This window comes from Zophobas morio, unplaced genomic scaffold, assembly GCF_036711695.1.
Source record: "Zophobas morio isolate AGI-343-1 ecotype UQ-CSIRO unplaced genomic scaffold, CSIRO_AGI_Zmor_V1 ptg000006l, whole genome shotgun sequence".
NCBI lineage: Eukaryota > Metazoa > Arthropoda > Insecta > Coleoptera > Tenebrionidae > Zophobas > Zophobas morio.
In genome coordinates this window covers 4,145,253-4,171,449 of record NW_026972111.1, presented here as the reverse complement: position 1 = coordinate 4,171,449, position 26,197 = coordinate 4,145,253, and the positions used below count along the sequence as shown (strand labels likewise).

Below are 26,197 nucleotides of genomic sequence, written 5' to 3'. Positions count from 1 at the left end.
GCTCAAGTCACTCAAACTTCAAGTTTTCCAAAATGGCCGCTTTTCTCAAGGCTACAAGTCGCAAAATTGTCGACCATCCTTGCCAGTTGGAGTGCACCCAAACCATAGACACTCTAATCGCATACATAGATAGCGGCTACTTCGTGAAGCAGCGCCGCCAGTTTAGAACTTTGTGCTTAGTAAGCGAAACTAGTCCTTTAAGTAAGACCTTCTACAAGTCGTCGAGTGAAATCCACGAAGAACAGCTAAGGCAGCTGAGAAAATACTACTACATGATCCACCCAATGAGCGACTTTCGTATTTTCTGGGAGAGTTCTATGATTATCGCCTACCTTCTTCTCTTGACCAGTGTGATTCCTTTAGAATTAACCTTCATTTATGACACACCTCCACTTATAATCGCCATAAAGTTCCTTTTAGATCTTATTTGCTACATAGACGTTATCATGAACTTTTACACTGGGTATGTAATCAAACAAACTAGAAAAGTTGAATTGGATCCGAAAATGATCCTTCAGAATTACATATTTGGGAAACACTATGTTGATGGGTTGTTCTTGGTTGATGTTTTGTCTTCGATACCGGTTAGTTTCATCATGGCTGTGTGTGCCAGGTAAGTGCAATTTTTTTTTTTTACTACTACGATTTGAAACCAACCAAATCCACTAACCCCAGTTTCTCCCCAAGGCCCGATCTCTACTTGTTGAAATTGTTCCTGTTCCTCAAACTCTTCCGCCTCAGAACCATGTTCCGCTTCATCCACCACTACTTCCTGCGGCGCAAGTTCTGGGGCGCCCGCGTCCGCTACTTCCTCCTCTTCGTCTGGTTCCTTCTCGGCATCTTCTGGCTATCCGGTAGCACTGTGTTCATCATGGGCATCGTTAGCGACACAACGGAGGAAATAATATACAGCAACATCTACGACCAAGCCAGGAACATGGTCGACAGGTGCACCGTCCTCATAGAATGCGTCATGCTCGTAGGACCCGACTACATGGACGACAAAGTCACCGACGCCTACAAACTCCTAACCATCTTCTACATTATCCTGGGGAGCTTCATCAACATGATCATCCTATCCCAGATAATTAGCATCTACAAGAGTCGGTTCGCCGCCCGGAACAAGCACCGGGAGCAAGTGCAGGAGATCGAGCAGTTTACTAGGTTCAAGGGGATCTCGCCGGACTTGAGGGACTCGATTATCGCCCACGCGGACTTCAAGTACCAGAGGAAGATCCTGCGGGAAGCCGAGATCATGAATACCTTGTCGGAGTTCTTGAAAGAGGTGAGTGTGTGAAGTGAGGCAAGCGGTGAAACGGGGTCGGTTTTAGGAAGTTATGATGTTCAAGTGCCAGAATTTGGTGGACAAGGTGGACTTTTTCAAGGATTTGCCGCCGCCGCTGAGGATACAGATAGTGCGGAAGTTGAGGCCGGAGGTGTACTTGAAGAACGAGGTGATTTTTCCGATTGGGAGCATCGGGGTTTCGATGTTCTTTATCTATGTGGGGTCGGTTGGAATCTACTCGAGGACTGGAAGGGAGGTAAGAACTAGAGTAAAGCTTGTAATAGCGGCTGGTAGAGAACGAAAACGGAATTTAGTCTTCGTACGTCAATCGTTAGCAAAGCATTTGCCACTTTTTGGGCAGCATTTTGATCTTTCATCAATAACGAACTTTGTTTCCTCTAAATAAATAGTTTTCAATCAATCATTCAATCATTAATCGACTTATTAATGTAACAATCGTCTTCTGGATTTAATTTTTCCAATCTTAATTATTGTTCTATAAATAAAACCTCTTCTCCATTAGTTGATGAAGATCGACATTATCTTCCTCTGTGTATAAACATTAACAAGATTTTCTTAGGTACCTACACTCTCACGATGCGTTAGTAAATGAAGAACGGTACCATCCTTCTATTAATATCTGTATTCCATTTATAACCATGATCACATTTCTTTCATAGGACGTTCTGATACTGCTTGCTACAATTTTCGCAAAGCAGATTTTACAAATTTGTACTATCAAATCTCATTAGTTGACTGGTTTTTTCTAAATGAGTGTACATATCCTAATACTGCTTATCAATCTTTTTGTGACACATTGTATAGTCTTCTGGATACTTTTGTTCCTAAATACAAGGCAAAAAAAATTTTTTCCAGTATGGTTCACGCCACAAATTATTCATGACATAGGTACCTACATAAGAAAAATCGTCTAAGGAAAAAATGTACAAAATACGGTCATCCTTGTGATTTAGATTCGTTTAGAAAGCTAAGAAGATCAATAAAACAAGAAGTGTCACGATATCCAAAAAAATTCTTTCAGTACATAAGGCATAAAGGACGTGGCACAAACTTACCTTCAAGCATGACATTTGGTGGAGCTAATGTCTGGTGCACATAATATAGTAGACTCGTTTGCCAAATATTTTCAGTCATCATTTAATGTCATAGATGATAATAGTCAGTTGAAAGGTTCATCAGGAAGCTTTAGTAAGAATGTTACAATGACGGAGGTGAGTTCTGAACATGTTTTCAAAGTTATAAAAAGAGTAAAAGCAAATCATTTTAAAGAACCAGATGGGATCCCTGCTTTCTTTGTGAGAGATTGTGCTGCATTCGTTCTGAAATTTTTCCGAATATTTGGAAAATAGCTAAAATTATTCCAATCCATACAGATAAAGATCGTGCATGTATTGAAAACTATAGGCCTGTTTCCATTATCAATAATTTTTCCAAAATATTCGAGTTCTTAGTTTACGACCAAGATTAATAATTATATTACACCTCACCAACACGGTTTTATGCATGGCAGATCCGCAACCACAAATCTTTTCTGCATTACTCAGTTTATTCCTGATTCCATTGATGACAGTCTGTTGTCAAACTATTGTCATTTAGAGGAAAGGTGCCTAAAATGATCCCCCTAAGGGAGAAATTCTTTAAAAAATACAAATTATTATTATTCATGTAAAACTGTAGCATTATTTGTAAGAACTTGATTTATCTAGGTGACAGTATAAGCCAATTGGTGATTCGATAATTATAAAAAAAGTTATTAACGTTTTTCCAGGACCTTACAAAAGGATCATTTTAGGCATCCCCATAGGTAAAATGATCCCTCGGCATGGGCATAATGATCCCTTTGAATTTTGACCATAACGGGACAGCATCAACAAGAAAAATCAAATCATGACATAACTGATAAATATTTTATTTCAAAAATTAACAAAAAAATAAATTCTTAAAAAAAAATAAACAAAAAAGTTTGAAAAGCACCGAAAATACGGGGTGTATAATTTCTGGAAGAGTTTGAGACAATACTTTAGCCATCAGTACGTGCTAAGATAAGACTAATTTTGCCAAATGGGATACCCTCCAAGAAAAGAGAGGGCGGGTGGGCGAGCCTACTACCTGCTAAGATAAAACTGAATTTGGCAAATGATATACCCTCTAAGCAAAGAGAGGGTGGGTGGGTGGGACTAGTTACTGCTAAGATAAAACTGAATTTGGCAAATGACATACACTCTAAGAAAAAAGAGGGTGGGTGGGTGGGGTTAGTAAGTGCTAAGATAAGACTGAATTTGGCAAATGATATAGCCTTTAAGAAAAGAGAGGGCGGGTGGGCGGGTCTACTAACTGCTAAGATAAAACTGAATATGGCAAATGATATACCCTCTAAGAAAAGAGAGGGTGGGTGGGTGGGGCTAATACTTGCTAATATAAAACTGATTTTGGCAAATGAGATACCCTTTAAGAAAAGTGACGGCGGGTGACTGGGATTAGTACCTCTTAAGACTGAGAATTTCCCAAAAATAGAACACGAAAATCCCCAAAAATTCTTTTAAATTATTTAAATTTACCTATCTTAAGAGGTACTAGCTCCACCCACCCTCCCTCTCCTCTCTTAGAGGGTATTTCATTTGCGAAAATCAGTTTTATTTTAGCAGGTAGTAGGTGGGTGGGGCTAGTAACTGCTAAGATAAAACTGGTATTGGCAAATGGTATTCTCTCGAAGAAACTAAAGGGTGGGTGGGCGGGGTTAGAGGATATGTCATCTGCAAAAATCAGTCTTATCTTGGCAGGTAGTAGGCCCGCCCACCCACCCTCTCTTTTCTTGGAGGATATGTCATTTGCGAAAATCAGTCTTATCTTATTAGGTACTAACCCTCTAACAAGATAAAGGGCGGATGGGCCGAGCTAGTGCTTGGCAAGATAAGCTGATATTGGCAAATAACAAACATTCTAAGAAAATAACGGGCGGGTGGGTGGGGTTAGTACTTGCTAAGATAAAACTGATATTGGCAAATGGTATTCCCTCAAAGAAAATAAAGAGTAGGTGGGCGGGGTTAGAGGATATGTTATCTGCAAAAATCAGTCTTATCTTAGCAGGTACTAGCCCCGCCCACCCACCCTCTCTTTTCTTAGAGGGTATATGATTTTGCAAAAATCAGTCTTATCTTAGCAGGTACTAGCCCCGCCCAATGATCCGGGATCATTTTGCCTCAAGAAAAAGTGATCATTTCGCCTTAGGTAGCATATCCGCATTCAAAAATTGTAAACTAACCTTCAATTTTTACATGCGGTAAAAAGATCATAACTAACCTACGACTGAAATGTATCTAATTCTGTCAAAACAACTACCACCGCTATAAGACCTTTCAAATGGAAGTAATGGACTTTTAAAATATATCTTACCTTAGATCAGAGGTGCTTATTTTACATATTTTGGCACAAAACTGTGCAGAATACACAGAACGCCATCAAACTTTCAGAAGGTACTAATTACAGAGCGCTTAATCAAATGACAGTTATGTTTGGTAGATGGAGCCACAAATTTTCTTACAATTGATGGGGATCATTTGATCTGAGGGGATCATTTTAGGCACTTTTCCCCTATTTGGATAACTCAGAAGCGTTTGGTAGTCTCTTGATTAATAAACTCAGTGATTTCGGTTTTTGTCCTAGGCTTATTAAACTTTTCACGTCATATTTGCATAAGAGGAAACAGTTCAGGATTCACTCCTCAGCCCCTCGTATATTCACCGACATATTACAATTCAAAAGAAACATCTTAAAAATATGAAAGAAAAGACACTTGCGAACTGACAGACATACACATATGAAAAACGAACAAACACAAAATCCTATACAGCTGCTTGGAATCACTGCAAATATTTGAATATCACAAATTTAATAAAAACAATGCAAAATCTGAATTAAAGTAACTGGATGCAAATACCCAAGTTATTAGGCAGATTTTAAAGGAACGGCAGTTAACAGGAGCACAACAAAAGTACCACTGGGGCGTTCTAGCTCAAGCGGAGTTTGGGGCTACCGGTCGGGGCTGTTCTCCCCCCTCGACGGTGATTTTATCTATCGCAAGCCTACCCGTACAGCATATTACACGTCTCTAGGACGAACATGCCGTCCGAAGCTAGGCCGTTACGATCGCAGATCCGCAGTTAGATCTAGACTATTGGGCCAAGTCGAGAGCACTACAACATCGCAACCGCCCCTGAATCCATCCAAACCTGTACCCTTTGTGAAGGCGACGCGATAAGATCTCGCCAGCTCGACTAGTTATTTAACCTCAGTTCCATTTTTAAATGTTCAATTTCTTATAACTCTGATATTAACAACAACTGAACAAGTTTCAAAGAGCAATAAACAACATTTAAATTCGCCATACAATCTTGTGAGCTTTTAAACAACAAATAATTCTTATGTAAGATTAAAATTGGACATCAAATAATTTACACGATGGAAACATATGAGGTAAAAAATTGCAAAGTTAACAAAATCTACATGAGATTAATATTTGCCACACTTTATCAACGATTCAAACAAAGAGTTTACATTATGTCCAATTATATCATGATCTAAGTGATTGGTTACGAAAAAAAAGCGATTTACTTTGAGACTTTAGAAAACACATAATAAACAGACACAAAAATATCCAATCATCGTTGCGAGGAAAAAGCATCTCGGTGCTGTAATTTGATGGTTGCGAGGGAATACCTTAATGATGTATATTTTTAGCGTTGCGAGAAATAAGGCTCGTTGATGTTATCAATCTCTATCGTTGCGAGGACATGCCTCGATGAAGTAATCGATCTGTAGCGTTGTGAGGACATGCCTCGATGAAGTAATCAATCTGTAGCGTTGTGAGGACAAGCCTCGATGATGTAATCAATCTTTAACGTGGTAAAGACATGCCCCAGTGATCTAGATAACGATGATAACCGCCTAAGGGAAGAAATTATTTTAACCCCCCGTCAGTTCTCAGTATAATGAATTTTGTTTAACTGCCGTAAATGAACTATTAGCAAACTTGTGTGAAGAATTAAGAAGAAGTGTTATAATGTAACACTTGTATATGCACCCAGAAATCTATTCGTAATTAAACAACAAAAGTGTTTTCCTGACTAAGTGAATTTCATGAAATCTTCTGGCAAATGGTTTATTAAATAATCCTGATTGCACTAGCTGGCGATTAAGAAAAACCAACTTGATTGGTGAATTTACAAACAATAAAACAAATTTACAGCACGTGTTTCGCGTTGAACGGAAGTCCGCACTTTTTCGATTAAAAGGCCGCAAGAATTAACCGCGCGGGTTGGGGAAAACTGAGCGACGTCGGTTACGATTGATTGTAGTTAAACAAAGGCTTCCTCCCTTTTATTAACTACCAAACCAGCTAATTTAAGCCTAGCTACTTACAGCCTCCTTTCACCATGCATCCACTACACCGTACCGAAACATAATGAAGCCGCCCTTTAACTAAACATGCAAAACTAACCCTTAAGCGCTACGTGCATATTTGGTTGCCTATGTCTAACGATTTCTTTTTTTGTGATTGATTTTTTTTTCCTCTTTCAAATTCAAATTATTCAAGTGTGATTTCGCGCCGCTGTTAATTAATTTCAGCGCGAAAATTTTGATTTAAATTCGGTCACCACAGTTGTTTTAATAAGTTATCTTGAAAAACTTAATCATTCGGAATCGAAGATCCCCTCATGCGCCAAATGAATTTCTCTAATAATAGTTTACAATAATAATAATATTGTTATTATTATTATTTATAATTGATGTTGGTATTTTCAATATTAGTTGTCTAAGTGTACTGGAACAATAGAAAATTTTATTAAACGAACTGACTTCTTTAAGTTTTGCAACTGATTAAAAAATAATTGAATATATTAAACAAATTATCTGTTCTATCACAGTTGAGAGTGTTAAGGAGAATTTCATATCAAGTTACTTAGTTTTCAAATATGCACTTGTAAGAATTAATATAATTTTTCAATTACACAATTTAAACTTGCGACCATTAAAATCAGGCCAGTATTCAAATATAGCGTATAGTGTGTTTGGATTGGCCAGCACGTAGCCCGGATATGAATCCTATAGGGTCACTCCAAGAGCTTAAAATAGCTACTGAACAAGAATGGGCTAATATCCCGCAAAAAGTTGTCGTCACTCAAAAAAGCATATTGCAAAATAATTTCATGAAGTTTTTCGTAACTCTGTTTTAAAGACAAACATCTGATCTTTCTAATGGCTTTTTATAATTTCTTTAAGTGTAATATAGTTCGGCGGAAAATTTGATTCAAAGTCAGATGCGAATAGTGGCCAGATTTCAATGCTCGCAAGTGTACTTTCATGTAATTTTTTTCACAATATGGTTTTCAAAGCAGCAGGTAAAATTGCATAATGTGTACATTTTGATTTTATGAAATAGATAATTGTTATAAATGTCTAAATATTGCATAAAAAATTGAATAAATTCAATCTGTTGGAGTTGCTGATATATCTGCAACCAACAATGCGATCTTGAAGTGTTTTCACCTAATGACGGGATTTTGATACTTAGAAGTGCCCAGAAACAAAAATATAAACTATGTATGGAAATAAATTCATGAAATGTTTCATGTGTCAGAGGTTGTTCTTTATGTGCGCTTGGTTTTTTACAAAATAAAATTATTTTGTATGTACTGCTCTATTCAATGAAAAAAGGTATAGCATATTTTGAGTATTGTAAACGTTCTTGTCAATAACAATTTAGTGTCACGATTTGTTAAAAATCTCCGTCTAATATTAATTAGTCGATGTCATCATAATTAATCAATTACAGTTTGCAAATATGCTTCAGCATTTGGTTCTCCTCAAAATGTCACTAAATAAATCTAAAATTGCAAAATATGATCAGCCTATACCTGTAATGTATCATTGCATTCATATTGTTTAGATTTGCTTATTTAGGTGTCCCAAAAAAAATGAATGAATCAGTCAGATTGTTTTACTGAATAAAACTTTGAAATCTTGCAGACGTGTTAAAGTTATTATAGACCTGGTAAATTGTTAATCAAAACATATCTGTTTATTTTAAGAATGTGCAACCTCCTTTTACTCCTCTCCACAGAGATTATCACGAAAAAGTAAAATTTCGCAAAATCAAATTTTATAATTTTTCAGAGAAGCAATATTTGTTGGACTGTCCTTCAGAAGTGAGGGAAGTTCTGTCGAAATGACTTTCGATCAATTTTTTAGATTTGTTTAAAAAATTAATAACTGTGTTAATTTATTTTATTGTTCAAATCAAGAATTGCAAAACTGAATACTTTGAAATCTTCCAGATGTTTTGAAGTTATTCTAAACATGGTAACTTTTTAATCAAAATGTATCTTTTTATTAATCCCAAAAAATTGATGACATCATTTTTATCACCTCAAAATTTTACAAAATAAATCCTATCTAAAATTGCAAAATATGATCAGTCTATACTTATACTTTATCATTGCATTAATATTTTTTAGATTTACTTATACAGGTTGACTCAAAAAAATTAATAAATCAGTCAATTAATTTTATTGAATACACCAAGAATTGCAAAACGAATGCTTTGAAATCTTGCAGACGTTTTAAAGTCATTGTAAGCATGGTAAATTGTTAATCAAAATAAATCTGGTTATTCCCTCCAAAAAATTGATGAGGTTATGTCAAAATTTAGCCGAACAAATTCTACCCAAAATGTGCACAGTATGATGAGTTTTTACTTTTAATTTATCATTGCATTCATATTTTTCAGATTTGCCTCCTATTTTCTCAGAGGATATCTCATTTGCCAAAATTAGTCCAATCGTAGTAAGGATTAGCCCCGCCCACCCGCCCTCTATTTTGTCAGAGGATTGTTTCATTTGCCAAAAGCAGTCTTATCTTAGCAAATACTAGCTCCTTTGTGTTGAACACCCCATACAGTACAAATTTAAGTGTTTTTAAAAGGTGAATTTTTTTTGGACGAAATCGTATTCACGTTTGATACAAACAATATAATTCCTTAAAATTTTAACTTTTTAAAAAGGGTACCTTTAAAAACGGGGTACAATTCTTCAAAAGGTGTTGTGTGCTGAAGAAGTTAAATTTGTTTTGACGTCATCAATGGTTTTTTTAAACGACACAGTCAGCGGCAAAGCTGTAGAGTATGGTTTGAAATAATTTGTGTAAAGAAAAATCGAGGGGTAAACCGCAGAGGAAATCAATTGTACACGCTAGACGAAATCAAAGGAAATCACAGGAAATAGGAAATCAAAAAGGGAATCAGAGGAAATCAAAGGAAATCACAGGAAATCAAAGGAAATCAAAAGGAAATCAAGAGGAAATTAACGAGAAATCAACAAGAAAACAAAGGAAATCCAAAATCATCATAGCAAATCCAGTTAAACTAGATATTTTCTAGAACTAATAAACGTAACATGTACGACATAAGTTATAGCATTCATCATAAGAAAGAAAATATCAATTTAATCTTAAAAGTGGAGATTAAATAACCTTTTAAGGGCATAATGGTAGAAAATTCCAGTATAATATCATTAACTGACAGCATGATATTTCAGCTTGACAAATATTAAAGTTGTAGTTATGAAGTGCAGTTCCGATGAGAAATGATACATTATATTGCTTTATACCTACAAACCAAATTTATAATTTCACCCCAAATTAGTTTTTAAAAATTGAGTTTGTGATATGAGGTACCAAATTCATTAAGTTCAGGTCGTGCAAAAATCTTACTGATGATATGTTCTTGCCTTGGAAGTTTAGCTCTCAAACTCGTGAGAGTATGTTTAGAAGCCTTAGATCAATGACCTCAACTTTTAGCACAATTGTTAATTTTAGTATAAGAGATATGTTGCATCGAAGTGACAGACTGCAAACTATAAACAACATTAAAAACGATTTGGATAAAAAATTCGTTTTTCCTAGAGAAATCAGGATAAAAAGTTCAATCATGAAGAGAGATTTTGTGAAAAATGATGACTTAGGAAACATTTCAGATAAAGATATACAAAGCACCGTAGAATCAGCTTTACGGGATTGTCTGCGTGACACTGAAGATTTAGGAATGAAAGTGATAGATTTCAACTATGTATTTTTGCCTCCGTGTAAAGACAATGAATGCAATGACGAAGTTGAAGATGAAATGTTTAGTGAAGAACAGTGCGATCACATTGAAAATTACAACAATTATCAAATAGCCATGAAACGTAACTGTTTTCAAAGTTTGGAAAAGGATCCAGTTGACCAAGATGAAGATTTACTGAATGATCTTTGCACAATTTCGTACGAATCTAAGAAATTTGACAGAGACATACACCTTAGAAGTTTTGATATTGACGATATTTTTGTTGAGAAAGGTGATCTAGTCAGAATACGCTTAGATAATACAACAAAAGTTATAAAAAAGTCTTCACTTTTCTGGCTGTTAGACAATGAAAAGGCTCGCGTCAGTGTGGAATGTGGATCGTCTCAAAAGATTTATTCAAAATAAGAAATGAAATAGTAGTAGAGTTAACTCAGAAACAGATACCTGCCTTCAACATAAAGATGCATCTCAAATTTAAAAACCTGTCCAAATTGGAAAACAAAAAAGTGACTCATCTGATTTAGACAACCCAAGTAGTATCGAATATGATGACAGCACGGACACCGAAAGTTTGAATTCTTCCAATTATTCTGATGATTTGAATCCTCGTTTGTATCTCAAGGCTGAAAATAGTAAGACTGATCGTTCTAAACCAGACTTAAATATAGACGATTATATTATAGTACAATTAACAACTCAAAAACAAAACAAAAAATGTTACATTGGTAAAGTGTTATCACTTAACCCTATTTTTTGTGATTTTTTGAAAACGAATCCAAAAATTCCGGATGCTTTTATGTTTATGGACATTAAAGATCAGGGGGAGATCCAAGAAAATGAATATATAATGAAACTACCTCCACCTCAGGTACTCAGTGGAGGCAGTTTAGTTTTTGAAAAAAAAATATTGAAAAAATATTTGATTTAATTCTACTTTTTTTTAAGTGATGTGATTAAAATTTGTGATAATGTAACCTCAACCTGGGTCGAGATTTGTACAAGTATATATTGTAGAGAATACGAAAGTAAGAAACTGCAAAATTCTAGGTGCCCATGAACACTTTTAAAGGGGAAAATTACCTCTGAAAATTTATCAACTGGGGTTATTCACTCCTTTATTGTGCAAAAAAAAATTCTTATTTGTTAAATTTTGCATTTCAAAAGTTGTTTTCTAATATGCTTCATTTGAAAGTTGTGAACAAAAAATTAAAAGTGTTATCATCTGTATTTATGGGTAGCTAGAATTTAGCACAGTTTTTTACTTCAACATCATCTACAATAGTTATATACATAAATCTCGACCCAGGTTATGGGGTAAGTATTTTTTAAGAAGTTGTTTTATTTTGTGATATTTTGTTATGATCCAACAGAAATGCTTTACTTTTATGTTTAGAGTTACCGTTTTTTTAACATTTAATAAAATAAATGAAACTACTTGTTTTTTCTGTTTATGCTACCATAACAAATGAATAAACTCAATTTTTAAAAAGTAATGACTTAAGTTATTATTATAAGTTTGATTTAGTAGGTCAAACTTTAACATGATCTTGTATCCACAACACAGAGATGAACTTAATAGAATGATTTTGGATTATTTGGTATTCATTAATTACCTCTGTGAACGTATGAGCCAGTCGTTGTTGCCTTATCAGTTTGAGTCACTGATAAGTAAAAACTGCTGACGTAACTAAAAATATCCTTGGCCTTATGTCCTTTTAATTTCGTAAAGTCAAAAGCAATATTTTATATTATAATTTATTAAAAAATTAATAATAATATATAATATAATTTATTAAATCTTTGAGTGATTTAAACGAACTAATTTGTACACACCAGACATTTTTAATTTCAAAATTAAAATAGACCATAAGGTTTTCTGACTGAATGTGTAAAAATCTAGAATATTGCATATGTTCACTTTTAGAATAAACATTTGACCCCAGAAAGTGTAAAATTCGAACGTATACTTACTCTATTGATTTAGACATGTAAAACCTCGATTTCAGAGTAGCGTTCTTTTTGTAAGTAAATCAGATTTTTTTTCTTAAACATTTCAGTTTGTTGCTTAGCAGCACAATACATTTTATTTATTTATTTTTTTCGTCTAAAGGGAAAGCACTTCAGCTTACCTAGTCACCGTACTTTAGTAAACACTTGGTAAAAAAAGGTTTAAATTCAACATCATGATCGGCAAAACAAAAAGGTCAAGTTAAAAAAAAATTAACAATCGCCCTGTAGTACAATATGTAAACAAATTTTGAGGAAATCAAAAGGAAATCATAGGAAATCAAGATGAAATCATAGGAAATCAAGAAGAAATCACAGGAAATCAAAAGAAATCAGAGGAAATCATTGTCAAAAGGAAATCAATTGTACACTTGATGGTCGGCGGTTTACCCCTCGACAAAAATATTGATTCGTTGCTTCAGTTTTATTAGGAAATCGGTGCAAAAACCTCAGTTCCCCTATGGGCGCCCAAACTTAGGTTGAATAAACAGATGTTTAGTCCACTGTGTTGTTAACACTCTGTTGACTTTTCTAAAATGGTAATGGCATTATCCATTATTATTAACAAGGGTCCTTCGAGTCTTGAAAAATAATCCCTCCTATCCATGCTGTCGTGATTGTGATTTACAATGACATGAAAGTAAAAGTTTGATCCATTTTTGGTTTTACTAATTGACCCTAGAACAAACAAATCAGTACCCACATTTATAACCACAGAATAGCCTTCCAAATTTACCAGTATCTTCTGAATTTTAAAAATCTTTTGACAGTGCTTGGTTTCGCTTTCCTTCGTTCCTAGCTTGTACTAGAAGCGTAATAGTTTAGGGCAAGAGGGGTCAAAATCAGTTTGCTTTAATATAAGGGTAGTTGGTGCCGTGACTAGGATTCAGACGCTCTTCTTGATCATAATGTGAGATTTGTTTCCGGTAGGTGATGCAATTCGGCGAAGGCAAACACTTCGGCGAGACCACCGTCATCAGCAACGCCCCTAGGATGTTCACAGCGATGGCACGAAGTGACTGCGAGTTGTTAGGGTTGAGGAGAAGCGACATTTTCGAAATACTGATGCCGTATCCGGCACTCCTCGCAAAGATAAGATCCGCAGCCCGCGAAAAACAAAAGCGAGTGGACGCGTTGTTGGATAGGCTCTCAACGGAGGAAGCTACGGGGGTTTCATGATTATAAATAGGGTGTTTTGTATTTAGCTGAAAACGTTAGTTAATAAAAGCCCATTTTCTATAAACTATTTATTACGTTATTTTTGTATACACATTCAAAATATATCAGTCTTGCAATATTACTGCACATCCAAAACAATTTTGATACTTTCACATTATTACAAAAGATAAATGGATATTTACAAACGTAAATGCACAATACTACAGTCACACGGCCTATATGTTTCACGGGAGAAAGTAAATAAACAGAAGTATTTACAGTAAAAAAAACGAAAAAACGAAAACAAAAAACTTCCATTGCACTTGATCGTTACAAATGAACCATATTTTGAGCAAATTTGAACTTAACCATCGTAATTCCGTGCAATTTTAACAAGTGTATGGATAAAATCAAGACACTAGAAATACCCAAAGTGACGATTGTCTTCGAGTACCAAACTTGTACGCAACAGTTTGAGACACAATAACTTTTCAAAATTGTTCATATCCGAAAAAATGGCACTACTTAGGAATTGTGAGTTGCTATGGCTGAGTGTACCCTACGTCCCGTTAAAAAATCATTGTGTCCGGACAGTTTGGTTGAATATTGTCGTTAAGACTTCATATGTGAATGTATAGGTACTTTGAATTCTTACAGATATCTCCTTACGTCGTACTATTTACAAACTTACATTAAGTCTATGTACAATTTGTTATTGGTAGGATTGTGTTAGCTTTGTAACAATCTACTCCGGGCATACACCGACGGATCGAATCCGGGCTGCTCCCTATACACACTACACGATCTTGATGCACGAATCAGTGTCCAGCTTCGACAGCGTCTTCTTCACCCGCAGGGCCGTCAGCCGCACCGAGGGGTTCGAGTGCCAGCACTCCTGCATCACCTTCGCCAGCGTCTTGAGCACGTGCTCCGACTCCCACCGGATGGGGATATGGGGACGCGCGTTCTTCACGCAAACCACCTGCATCATCTCGTCGAAACTAGGGTCACTCGGCACACAGTCATAGTATGGCACTTGGTACTCGTCGGCCGTCGTGATCTTGTCGCCGGTGATGCACCGTCTGGAGATCTCCCACAGCACCAGCCCGAAGGCGTACATGTCGGCCATCTTGTGCGCCTCGAAGTTGCGCACGTTGATGCTGCTGTCGAGGATCTCGGGGGCCATGTACCGCCTGGTGCCGCTGCGGGTCCCGACGATGCTGCTGCAGCGAGGGTCGTCGATCTCGTTCGTGTCGCTGAAGTACTTCACGGCCAGGCCGAAGTCGGCGATGCAGCATTCGAGGTTGCTCTTCACGAGGATGTTCTTGCTCTTGATGTCGCGGTGGGCGATGGCCGGCTTACCTGCAAAACGAGAAAAGGTTAGAGTTTGGTCCCTCATAATATGTACTTCTATTTCTACATATCAGGCAAACAATAAAAAAAAGGTCAGGTCAGAAAATAGACCGATGCCCGAAAGACCGAAATTTTACTTCGTTTAGTAAAGAAAATTTTGATTCCCGCACCGACGATTTGGTATGCCACGGCTACTACTGGCACCTCTGGAAAAGTCCTGATTTCCATGAGTTCCCACTCGTCCCTGCCCGTGATATCTTGTTTTTGAAATACGACATCTCCTTTAAGTTCAGAAAACTTCAGTAAATATTTTGTTGACATAATTCAGGATCTCAAGCAAAACTCAAATGGGACCCAAAACGTCATAAATGGTTCAAAAAAGTTATTATTTTTTCAACAGATCAGAAAATTAGAAGTTTTTATTCATATAAACACTCGAAATTAAGCAATATATATATACGATTTAACAGTTGAAGTCGTTAAGTATGTATCCACTATTACAGCTAAACCTCTAGCAGATGTGTTTAACTTAGTTATAAACAGGAACAATTTCCCATTGCACAAAAAAAAAACTAATTCCAATTTCGCTTTTTTCGAAAATACTCGAAATTATGATAAAAATCAGAACTATAAATTATTTTGATCAAAATCAATTTCTTTGTAGTGCAGTTCGGTTATAGGAAAAATAAAAATACAATTCTAGCTTCCTAAAAAGGCATTGGATTGAGCAAATTCCGAAATTTTGATGCCGAAATTGGAGCATTATGGTATAACAGGTGAAACTTTAAAACTTTTTAGATCATCTCTGCAAAATCGTACGCAAATAGCGGCTATAAAGAACAAACTTTCAAAAGGCAAGAAAATACATCTAGGTGTGCCTCAGGGTTCTATTTTGGGCCAATTTTATTAATTATGTGCTAGTTTGAAGGAATATTCAGGACCCCTTTTGTCTGCTTCTTGCAATAGAATGACCATTTTTGGGACATTTTGTTTTGTGTAAAAAATTACCTCTTCACAGCGGACAGGTAACAGGTAAAGCGATCCCGAGATTAGACCGTACAATAAAATTTGAAGATTATGCCAACAGATTCTCGGTACCAGGTCACAACTTTCTTCAACCCTACACTGCTCATAACAGGAGTAAATATGGGTTTTCCCCAAATGGCATATTATTATTTGAGCGTTTACGTTTAAAGTGTGTAATATGACTATTATATGATTAGTGAAAAAAATTGAAATTATCGACAATGCCGAGAAGTTCAAATTAAGCATTTGGCGACTCAGAAAAATTCGCCGCTGGTATGTACATGTTAAAATGTAGTACTTTCTTTACTTCGTGTTTTGAAACCTCTTGACAGCGGACACCTCTCCACAGCGGAGAAAATTTGAGATTCCCCATAGGTGTCCATTGTGGAGAGGTTTCATTATAGTTTAAAAGAATCTCGGGGACCTCTTTGTTTTGTTTTTGAAATCACTCGAAAGAATCTCGGACCCCGTGAGTTTGGTTTTTTAAGTAGTTTGAATAAATCTCAGGGACCTCATTTGTTTCGTTTTTGAAGTCACTCGAAAGAATATGGAGCACCCCTTCAGTTTGGTTTTTGAAGTACATAGTTTAAAAGAATCTCGGGGACCCCATTTGTTTCGTTTTTGAAGTGGTTCGAAAGAATCTCGAGGACCGCTACTGTTTGGTTTTTGAAGTAGTTTAAAAAAATCACGAGGACCCCATTTTATATGTTTTTGAATTGATTTGAAAGAATCTCAAGAGTTCACTTTTGTTTTGTTTTTGACGTGGTCTAAAAGAATCTCGAGGATCCCTTGTGTCTAGTTTTTGAAGAAGCGTTAATAAAATCTCAGGGATCAGTTTCGATTTTGAAGTGGCTCGAAAGAATCTCGAAAAACCCATTTCGTTTTTGAAGTAGTTTAAAAGAATCTCGGAGACCCCATTTGTTTTGTTTTTGAAGTCACTCAAAAGAATTTCGGGGACCCCTTCAATTTGGTTTTTGAAATACATAGTTTAAAAGAATCACGAGGATCCCTTGTGTCTAGTTTTTGACGAAGCTTTAATGAAATCTCAGGGATCAGTTTCGTTTTTGAAGTGGCTCGAAAGAATCTCAAGGACCCTTTGTGTTTGATTTTTGAAGAAGTTTGAAAGAATCTCGGAAAACCCATTTCGTTTTTGAAGTATTTTAAAAGAGTCTCGGAGACCCCATTTGTTTTGTTTTTGAAGTCACTCGAAAGAATCTCGAGGACCCCTTCAGTTTGGTTTTTGAAGTACATAGTTTAAAAAAATCACGAGGACCCCATTTGATATGTTTTTGAAGTGATTTGAAAGAATCTCGAGGATCCCTTGTGTCTAGTTTTTGAAGAAGCTTTAATGAAATCTCAGGGATCAATTTCGTTTTTGAAGTGGCTCGAAAGAATCTCGAAGGACCCTTCGCGTTTGATTTTTGAAGAAGTTTGAAAGAATCTCGGAAAAGCCATTTCGTTTTTGAAGTAGTTTGAAAGAATCTCGGAGACACCATTTGTTTCGTTTTTGAAGTCACTCGAAAGAATCTCGAGGACCCCTTCAGTTTGGTTTTTGAAGTACATAGTTTAAAAGAATCACGAGGACCCCATTTGATATGTTTTTGAAGTGATTTGAAAGAATCTCGAGGATCCCTTGTATCTAGTTTTTGAAGAAGCTTTAATGAAATCTCAGGGATCAGTTTCGTTTTTGAAGTGGCTCGAAAGAATCTCAAGGACCCTTTGTGTTTGATTTTTGAAGAAGTTTGAAAGAATCTCGGAAAACCCATTTCGTTTTTGAAGTGGTTTAAAAGAATCTCGGAGACCCCATTTGTTTTGTTTTTGAAGTCACTCGAAAGAATCTCGAGGACCCCTTCAGTTTGGTTTTTGAAATACATAGTTTAAAAGAATCACGAGGACCCCATTTGATATGTTTTTGAAGTGATTTGAAAAGATCTCGAGGATCCCTTGTGTCTAGTTTTTGAAGAAGTTTTAATGAAATCTCAGGGATCAGTTTCGTTTTTGAAGTTGCTCAAAAGAATCTCAAGTACCTTTTGTGTTTGATTTTTGAAGAAGTTTGAAAGAATCTCGGAAAACCCATTTCGTTTTTGAAGTATTTTAAAAGAGTCTCGGAGACCCCATTTGTTTTGTTTTTGAAGTCACTCGAAAGAATCTCGAGGACACCTTCAGTTTGGTTTTTGAAGTACATAGTTTAAAAGAATCACGAGGACCCCATTTGATATGTTTTTGAAGTGATTTGAAAGAATCTCGAGGATCCATTGTGTCTAGTTTTTGAAGAAGCTTTAGTGAAATCTCAGGGATCAGTTTCGTTTTTGAAGTGGCTCGAAAGAATCTCAAGGACCCTTTGTGTTTGATTTTTGAAGAAGTTTGAAAGAATCTCGGAAAACTCATTTCGTTTTTGAAGTAGTCTAAAAGAATCTCGGGAATCACATTTGTTTTGTTTTTGAAGTCACTCGAAAGAATCTCAGTGACCTCTTTCATTTCGTTTTTGAAGTACATAATTTGAAAGAATCTCGGGGATCCCTTCGTTTTTGAAGTAGTTTAAAAGAATCTCGGGGACCCCTTTGTTTTGTTTTTGAAGTGGTTTAAAAGAATCTCCGGGACCCCATTTGTTTAGTTTTTGAAGTTGTTTAAAAGAATCTCGAGGACCCCATTTGTTTCGTTTTTGAACTGGTTCGAAAGAATCTCGAGGGCCGCTAGTGTTTGGTTTTTGAAGTAGAAAGAATCTCAGGGACCAGTTTCGTTTTGTTTTTGAAGTGGTTTGAAGAATCTCGGGGACCCCATTTGTTTTGTTTTTTAAGTGGCTCTAAAGAATCTCAAGGACCTCTTTTGTTTGGTTTTTGAAGTAGTTTAAAAGAATCTCGGGGACCCCATTTGTTTTGTTTTTGAAGTCACTCGAAAGAATCTCGAGGACCCCTTGTGTCTGGTTTTTGAACTAGTTTGAAAGAATCTCAGTGACCTCTTTCGTTTCGTTTTTGAAGTACATAACTTGAAAGAATCTCGGGGATCCCTTCGTTTTTGAAGTAGTTTAAAAGAATCTCGGGGACCCCATTTGTTTTGTTTTTGAAGTCACTCGAAAGAATCTGGAGCACCCCTTCAGTTTGGTTTTTGAAGTACATAGTATAAAAGAATCTCGGGGACCCTAAGCAAGTGTTTGGTTTTTAAAGTAGAAAGAATCTCAGGGACCAGTTTCGTTTTGTTTTTGAAGTGGCTCGAAGGAATCTCAAGGACCCTTCTGTTTGGCTTTTGAAGAAGTTTGAAAGAATCTCGGAAAACCCATTTTGTTTTTGAAGTTGTTTAAAAGAATCTCGAGGACCCCATTTGTTTCGTTTTTGAAGTGGTTCGAAAGAATCTCGAGGGCCGCTAGTGTTTGGTTTTTGAAGTAGAAAGAATCTCAGGGACCAGTTTCGTTTTGTTTTTGAAGTGGTTTGAAGAATCTCGGGGACTCCATTTGTTTTGTTTTTGAAGTGGTTCTAAAGAATCCCAAGGACCCCTTTTACTTGGTTTTTGAAGAAGTTTGAAAGAATCTCGGAAAACCCATTTCTTTTTTAAGTAGTTTAAAAGAATCTCGGGGACTCCATTTGTTTAGTTTTTGAAGTGGTTTAAAAGAATTTCCGGGACCCCATTTGTTTAGTTTTTGAAGTAGTTTAAAAGAATCTCGAGAACCCCATTTGTTTTGTTTTTAAAGTGGCTTGAAAGGATCTCGAGGATACTTTGTGTTTGATTTTTGAAGTAGTTTGAAGGAATCTCGGGGACCCAATTTGTTCTGGTTTTGAAGTGGTTTGAAAGAATCTCGAGGATTCCTTGTGTCTGGTTTTTGAAGTAGTTTAAGAGAATATTGGGGACCACTTTGTTTTGTTTTTGAAGTGGCTGGAAAGAATCTCTAGGACCCCTTTTGTTTGATTTTTGAAGAAGTTTGAAAGAATTTCGGAAAACCCATTTCGTTTTTTTAAGTAGTTTAAAAGAATCTCGGGGACCCCATTTGTTTCGTTTATGAAGGGGTTCGAAAGAATCTCTAGGACCGTTAGTGTTTGGTTTTTTAAGCACTTTAAAAGAATCTCGAGGACCCCATTTGTTTTGTTTTTGAAGTGGCTTGAAAGAATCTCGAGGATACTTTGTGTTTGGTTTTTGAAGTAATTTGAAAGAATCTCGGTGACTCCATCTGTTTGGTTTTTGAAGAAGTTTGAAAGAATCTCGGAAAACCCATTTCGTTTTTTAAGTAGTTTAAAAAAATCTTGGGAACTCCATTTTTTTTTTGTTTTTGAAGTTGTTTAAAAGAACCTCGGGGACCCCATTTGTTTCGTTTTTGAAGTGGTTCGAAAGAATCTCTAGGACCGCTAGTGTTTGGTTTTTGAGTGGTTTGAAAGAATCTCGAGGATACTTTGTGTTTGGTTTTTGAAATAGTTTGAAAGAATCTCGAGGACTCCTTGTGTCTCGTTTTTAAGGTAGTTTGAAAGAACCTCGGGGATCATTTTTGTTGTTTTTGAAGTAGTTTGAAAGAATCATAGGGCCTCTGTTGTTTTGTTTTCGAAGTTGTTTGAGAGAACCTTGGGGTCTCGTGATCAGGGGCTGATTCTGCACCAGTCCGGGAAAAATTTAAACCGGCGTCTGAAATGCCTAAATTTTACTTCATTTGAAAGTATATAAAATTTTGATTCGGGTACCGGCACTCTTGTGTACCTCCAACCTCCAGAAGGTCCCACCCGCCCGTAACAAAGAGCATAATATCAGACTTTTTAATAGACCTGGTATAATCACACATCATACCAGACTTGCTAATAGCCTCTCGCACATTAAATATGTAATTTAATTACCACAACAACTCATCATGAATATTTCATTAGCAGTTTAACGAAAACCTTTGTTCTTTAAAAACGCTACAAACCCATTCCGACAATGGCTCGTTTAAAATTCGCACCCACCCTATTCAGGAACAAGACGAAGAAAATTACCTCTCGTCCCGAAGATCTCGGTGTGCAGGTGCGCCAGCCCGCTCGCTATGCTCAACGCCATCGTCAGCAGCGTCGTCGAGTCGAGCACGTGGTCCTGCAGGTAGTCGTAGAGCGAGCCGTTCTCGTGGTAGTCCGTGATGAGCAGCATCTGCGTCCACGAGCCCGTGCCCTTGATATCCGCCGCGATGAAGCCCAGTATGTTCTCGTGTCGCATCAGCACCGTCTGGTAGATCTCCGTCTCCCTGAACCAGGACTGCTCCTCCGTCGTGAAGAACACCTTCACTGCCACGCGTTCGCCTCGCCACCGCGCCAGCCACACCTCCCCGTAGCGGCCCTTGCCTACCGAGCTGACCATGTGGATCTGCTTCGAGATGGTCCTCTGGACCAGCGTCGGCATGCCGGAGCCCGAGCCGCTGCTCTTGTCGTCGATGAGGTGGTGCCGGTGGATGTTCATCGAGGGGTACTTCTCGGGGTAGTCCTTGTGGAAGAGGCCTTGCTTCTTGCGGTATCGGAGGTAGCAGATCATGATGACGATCAGGCAAACGGTTATGCAGAAGGTGACGGAGGTGAGGAGGACGATGTAGGGGGGGCTGTCGAAGGGGCTGTATTGGGGGGCGTCGGGGGTGGGGCGGTCGGGGTACATCGGTTTCAAGTCTTTGTTGCACAGGTCCATGTTGTCGCAGCATTGGATCGATTTGCGCTCGAGGTGGGGGACGAGGTGGCCTTTACACTGAAGGGGAAAAATCGAAGAAAATAGAAAAAATAGGGGGCGTAATGAAGGCACGAACCTGCATGAGGCTTCCTTCGTCCGGTGGAAGACAGCCATACCTCCTGAGTGGATATTCGACACCTTGATCGGTGTATCCTACCTCGACTGAGGTAAAACAGAACCCGCCGGGCCTGATTTCGCAGGTCCCGTTGGATTGGTGATGGTCTGGACAGAGTCCTTCGCAGTAACATCTTCTTACTGAAACAAGAAAACAACAAACATTGAAAAACAAACTAAATTAAAAAATAAAAACTAAAACACTCAGACAAAAACCAAATAAACAAAAAGCTAGACGAGTTAATGGAGTGTACTTCGAACGACCGATAGTGAAAATAGATGTAAATCGTATTCGGAACACCTGCACTTCATTATTTATTTTATCACATGATTGATGATAAATGCACTTATAACTTTGTTGTGGCAAGTGTTATAATTACTTGTCATCACGCACTAATTACTTCGATGACAAAATAATGCGCACTAAATAAATGAAGAACTGCGACTAAAAATTGCAATTATCCTTAATTCAGACACAATACAATAACCAACGGAATTAATTAAAGCCAGAAGCAAAAAACGTGGCAATAATAGGACCATTCAAACAGCACGAATCAATAAAGCTTTCTTTAAAACCTAGAGATGTTGTTTCCAAAGGAACTGATAAGATTGAGAATTGAGTTCGCCGATATTTCGTTACGTCATGTGGTGAGGGGCACGCCCAAAGGCTTTCTATTGTGTTAGACACGAAGTGGAGCGACTTTGCGATCCGAAGGGTAACAATAAGAATTTTGTGTTTTCTCTATTTGTTTTTTGATATACAAGGTTAACTCGACATTTTTGAAAAACTAAAGTCCGCATACAATTTGTATTTTTGTATTTTGTAGACTAAAAAGGTTTAAAAAGTGTTACTTAATACACGTTGAATTAATTCCTCAACAACTTCAAAGACTCGGAGGTTTGGAGCTGCAAAATGTTAAATCGGCTATTACTTAATTCATGGTTAGTAGTTTATCCGTCAAGCGCCTTGACTCCGGACTGGAGCGGGTGGTGCAGCAGGACGAAGGACGCCGGAAACGGCAGCGATTATTTGCGGTAAAGCTGTCACTGCAAACATTAATTTAAATATCTCGAGGCGCAATCTATCATGGGAGCATTTCTGCGATATTGGCTACCGCTATGGAGGCAGTACTGTGTGAAACGGGTGGTTTAAGACGGAATTCTGGCCTGTTAACACGAAAAAATTAACGCAAAACATGTCAAAGTTTTTATTTTAATCTCCATCTATTGACAAATGTTAGAAAACAATGATCGATTTTGTAAATATTTTGATTGTATAACAAAAAAATTTAGAAAATTAACAAATAAATTAAACTTGGTTTCAATGACAAGTATTAAATAAACAGAACAATATGTTGAGTAAAAATTTATGCTATAGAAATTGTTCAAACTGTTCCCCATTCACTATCTGCCAATCAGACAATGGTAGATCTGATTGACGGAATGTTCAATATTCTGCGGACTTTTACCAGTCATTTCATGACGAATTCCTGCTTTCAAGTCGTCTAAATTATCGGGTCTGTTTATGTAAACACGACTTTTTAAATGTTTCCATTAAAAAAAAATCAAGAGGTGTCAGATCCGGAGACCTAGGTGGCCATTCTATTGGTCCCACACCTTCCAATCCATCTTCTATCAAATTGATTATCCAAAAAAAAAACTTACATTTACGCCACAATGTGGTGGTGCCCCATCCTGTTGGAACTAAATCCTGCGATCTAAATTTTGTGGATTATCTGGATCAAGAAACGATTCTAAGATTAACTAAATATCGATCTGCTGTTAAATTCGATAATAATTCGATCAAAATTATAGAGTCTCATTTAAAAAAATCATTGATGACGTCATAACGTTCACAAAAATGACGTATTTTTTTTTTGACATATGTCAAAAGATGGAGAATAAAATGAAAGGCTAAACATGTTTTTCATTTTTTTCAAAAACAAATGCTGCGCTTTTTAAGAATTTTGTGCATTACTGGATTATTGCCCTGCATATACCGAGTGTCTGGAAAATGGGGAATTAACTTTTTGCTAAGCTCTTTTAACAATGAACTGGTGAATCTGGGGAAAATAGTAAAAACATTTCTTCTCACATTTTGTTGGAGTTATAATGATTTTAAAATTATCACAATAACTAGTAATAAAACTTTTACTTAATATTTCTCTCGCCCATGACCATGTTTAATTACCATTTCCATTACCAGGTTCGTAATGATAAATACATTTCGGATCATTATGATGTTTCTTCTGGTGTACCGCAGGGTACACACTGTGGGCCTATACTTTTATTATTCATCAACGATTTGAGTAGTTGTTTTTTTCATTGTAATAATCTTTTTTATGCTGATGATTTGAAACTTTTTAAAAATATACGTTTTACTTTCGAGCCTTTAATTGATTGGTGTGATGAAAATTTGCTACCTTTAAATTTAAAAATAATATTCTGTAATATGAAATCTTTCATTGAGTTCGACTATCAATTAAAGAATCATTCTGTGTCTCGTGTTTCAGAAATTAAAGATTTGCGGGGAATATTTGACTCTGCTATTTCCTTCAAATCTCATTATTCGTACATTTTCAAAAAATCTTTGCAAATGTAGGGACTCATCTGGTGTACCTAATTGTAAAGATCTTTTTCCAGTGGCCCTAAAGACTCTTTTTGGTTCTTTGGTGCGCTCTCATCTGGAGTTGGGTTTCCAATTTACAATGTTGATTCTGAACTGTCGGAAAAAGTGCAAAAAAGGTTTATCCGCATTAAAAATAATAGACGTATCAAAAATTGTCAAAGTTTTCGAAACCCTACGTTTAAAATGATCACAGTTAATTTTAGGTCACCTGGGGTTTTATTTTCGGATAAGTTTAAAGGAATCTGGTGTTTTGTTGCTGGATGCCAAGTACTCCTGTTTGGAACGAATTTGAAAGTCCTTTGGAGCCTCCAGTAAATTTTCATATAATACATAATTTAATTAAATATCTTGGGAGGATCATTTCCTAAAATCAGTCTTATCTTAGGAGGTACTACCCCCCCCCCCCCCACCCTCCCTTTTCTTAGAGGGTATCGCATTAGCCAAAATCAGTCTTATTCTTATCTTGGTAGCTACTAGCCCGGCTCATCCCCTCTCTATTCTTAGAAGGTATGTCATTTGCCAAAATCAGTCCTATCTTAGCAGGTACTAGCCCCGCCCACCCACCCTCTCTTTTCTCAGAGGGTATCCGATTTGCCAAACTTAGTCTTATCTTATCAGATACTAGCCCCGCCCACCCACCCTCTCTTTTCTTAGAAGGTATGCCATTTGCCAAAACCTGTTTCATCTTGGCAAGTACTGATGACTAACTTTCACAAAATATTATCAAAATTTGGAAACATTACGAGCTTACTTACTTATATACACAAGGCAGGAATTTTGAACTTCTATAGTGTTTAATCGATTTTTCTTTTGTCGGTTTTGTTTTTGGTTATAATTTATAAATGTCTTAATAACTGTTTTTTTTTTATGATTAATGACTGCTGGTGGTTATGGTTATTGTTCTAAAAAAAAAGTTATTAAGAAATCAGGAAATAAACCGAAAGTATTCACGCATTAGGTGCGTGCAGTGTTGTCAATTTTATTTTTTTTTGGGACTGCCGAAATCCCCATACATAACGTACTGAAAAGATAATCCCCCATTTTCCAGACACCCAGTATATATTTAGTCAGAAATCTCTGTCGGGCACCATCTCATACTGTGAAAAAGTGGATATTTTTGCGACAAAAATGTTTCAAAACCGTTGGATGGGGAATAAAAACACAATAAGACGGCCTCCAAGATCTCCCGATTTGAACCCCATCATTTCCTTTGGAGTTTCATAAAAGATAATAATTACGTTGATGAATGTTGTTAAGATAAGACTGAATTTGGCAAATGCCATTGCCTCTGAGAAAATAGAGGGCGGGTGGGCGGGGCTAGTACTTGCTCAGATAAGACTGATTTTGGCAAATGACATAAACTCTAAGAAATTAGGGGGTGGGTGGGCGGGGCTAGCACTTGCTAAGATAAGATTGATTTTGCCCCTATTACACTTGTAAAAACTTGTTAAATTTAAAAGGTGTTAAATTCCATATTTCCACAGCAATGAATTAAATTCCTAAATCTGATTGGATACTTATTTTTTAATAACTCAGTCATTAATTTTTCTGAGACACCCCGTATAAGCAAACCTAAAAAATATTAATGCAACGATGAATCACAAGTAAAACCTCATCATATTTTGCACATTTCGGATAGACTTGGTAATTTAACTCGGTACTATGGAAATTAACACCTTCAAATTTCACAAATTTTTACAAGATTTTAAGGGCCAAAATCAGTCTTATCTTAGCAAGTACTATCCCCGCCCACCCGCCCTATATTTTCTCAAAGGGTATAGCGTTTGCCAAAATCAGTCTTATCGTAGCAAGTACTAGCCCCGCC

At 36.8% G+C, this 26,197-nt stretch overlaps 2 protein-coding genes across 6 annotated transcripts in view; one reads left to right on the top strand and one right to left on the bottom strand.

Moving 5' to 3' along the window:
* The first annotated feature begins 19 nt into the window (after nucleotides 1–19).
* Nucleotides 20–13,633, top strand: LOC135122997 (potassium/sodium hyperpolarization-activated cyclic nucleotide-gated channel 1-like). Its single transcript, XM_064047494.1, has 4 exons — nucleotides 20–613; nucleotides 688–1,285; nucleotides 1,332–1,541; nucleotides 13,362–13,633. Exons 1-4 carry the CDS (start codon nucleotides 33–35, stop codon nucleotides 13,608–13,610), a joined length of 1,638 nt encoding a protein of 545 aa, XP_063903564.1. The 5' UTR covers nucleotides 20–32; the 3' UTR covers nucleotides 13,611–13,633.
* A 30-nt stretch (nucleotides 13,634–13,663) lies between these two features.
* Nucleotides 13,664–26,197, bottom strand: part of LOC135123356 (bone morphogenetic protein receptor type-1B) — a 371,222-nt gene continuing 358,688 nt past the window's right edge. For all 5 annotated transcript variants that reach the window (XM_064047920.1, XM_064047923.1, XM_064047924.1 and 2 more), the window contains 3 exons: nucleotides 21,706–21,884; nucleotides 20,918–21,647; nucleotides 13,664–14,951 (listed from right to left, as the gene is read on the bottom strand). In XM_064047920.1, coding sequence (XP_063903990.1) covers nucleotides 14,386–14,951; nucleotides 20,918–21,647; nucleotides 21,706–21,884 — 1,475 coding nt within the window. In that variant the 3' untranslated portion in view covers nucleotides 13,664–14,385. The remainder of the gene's footprint in view (nucleotides 14,952–20,917; nucleotides 21,648–21,705; nucleotides 21,885–26,197) is intronic.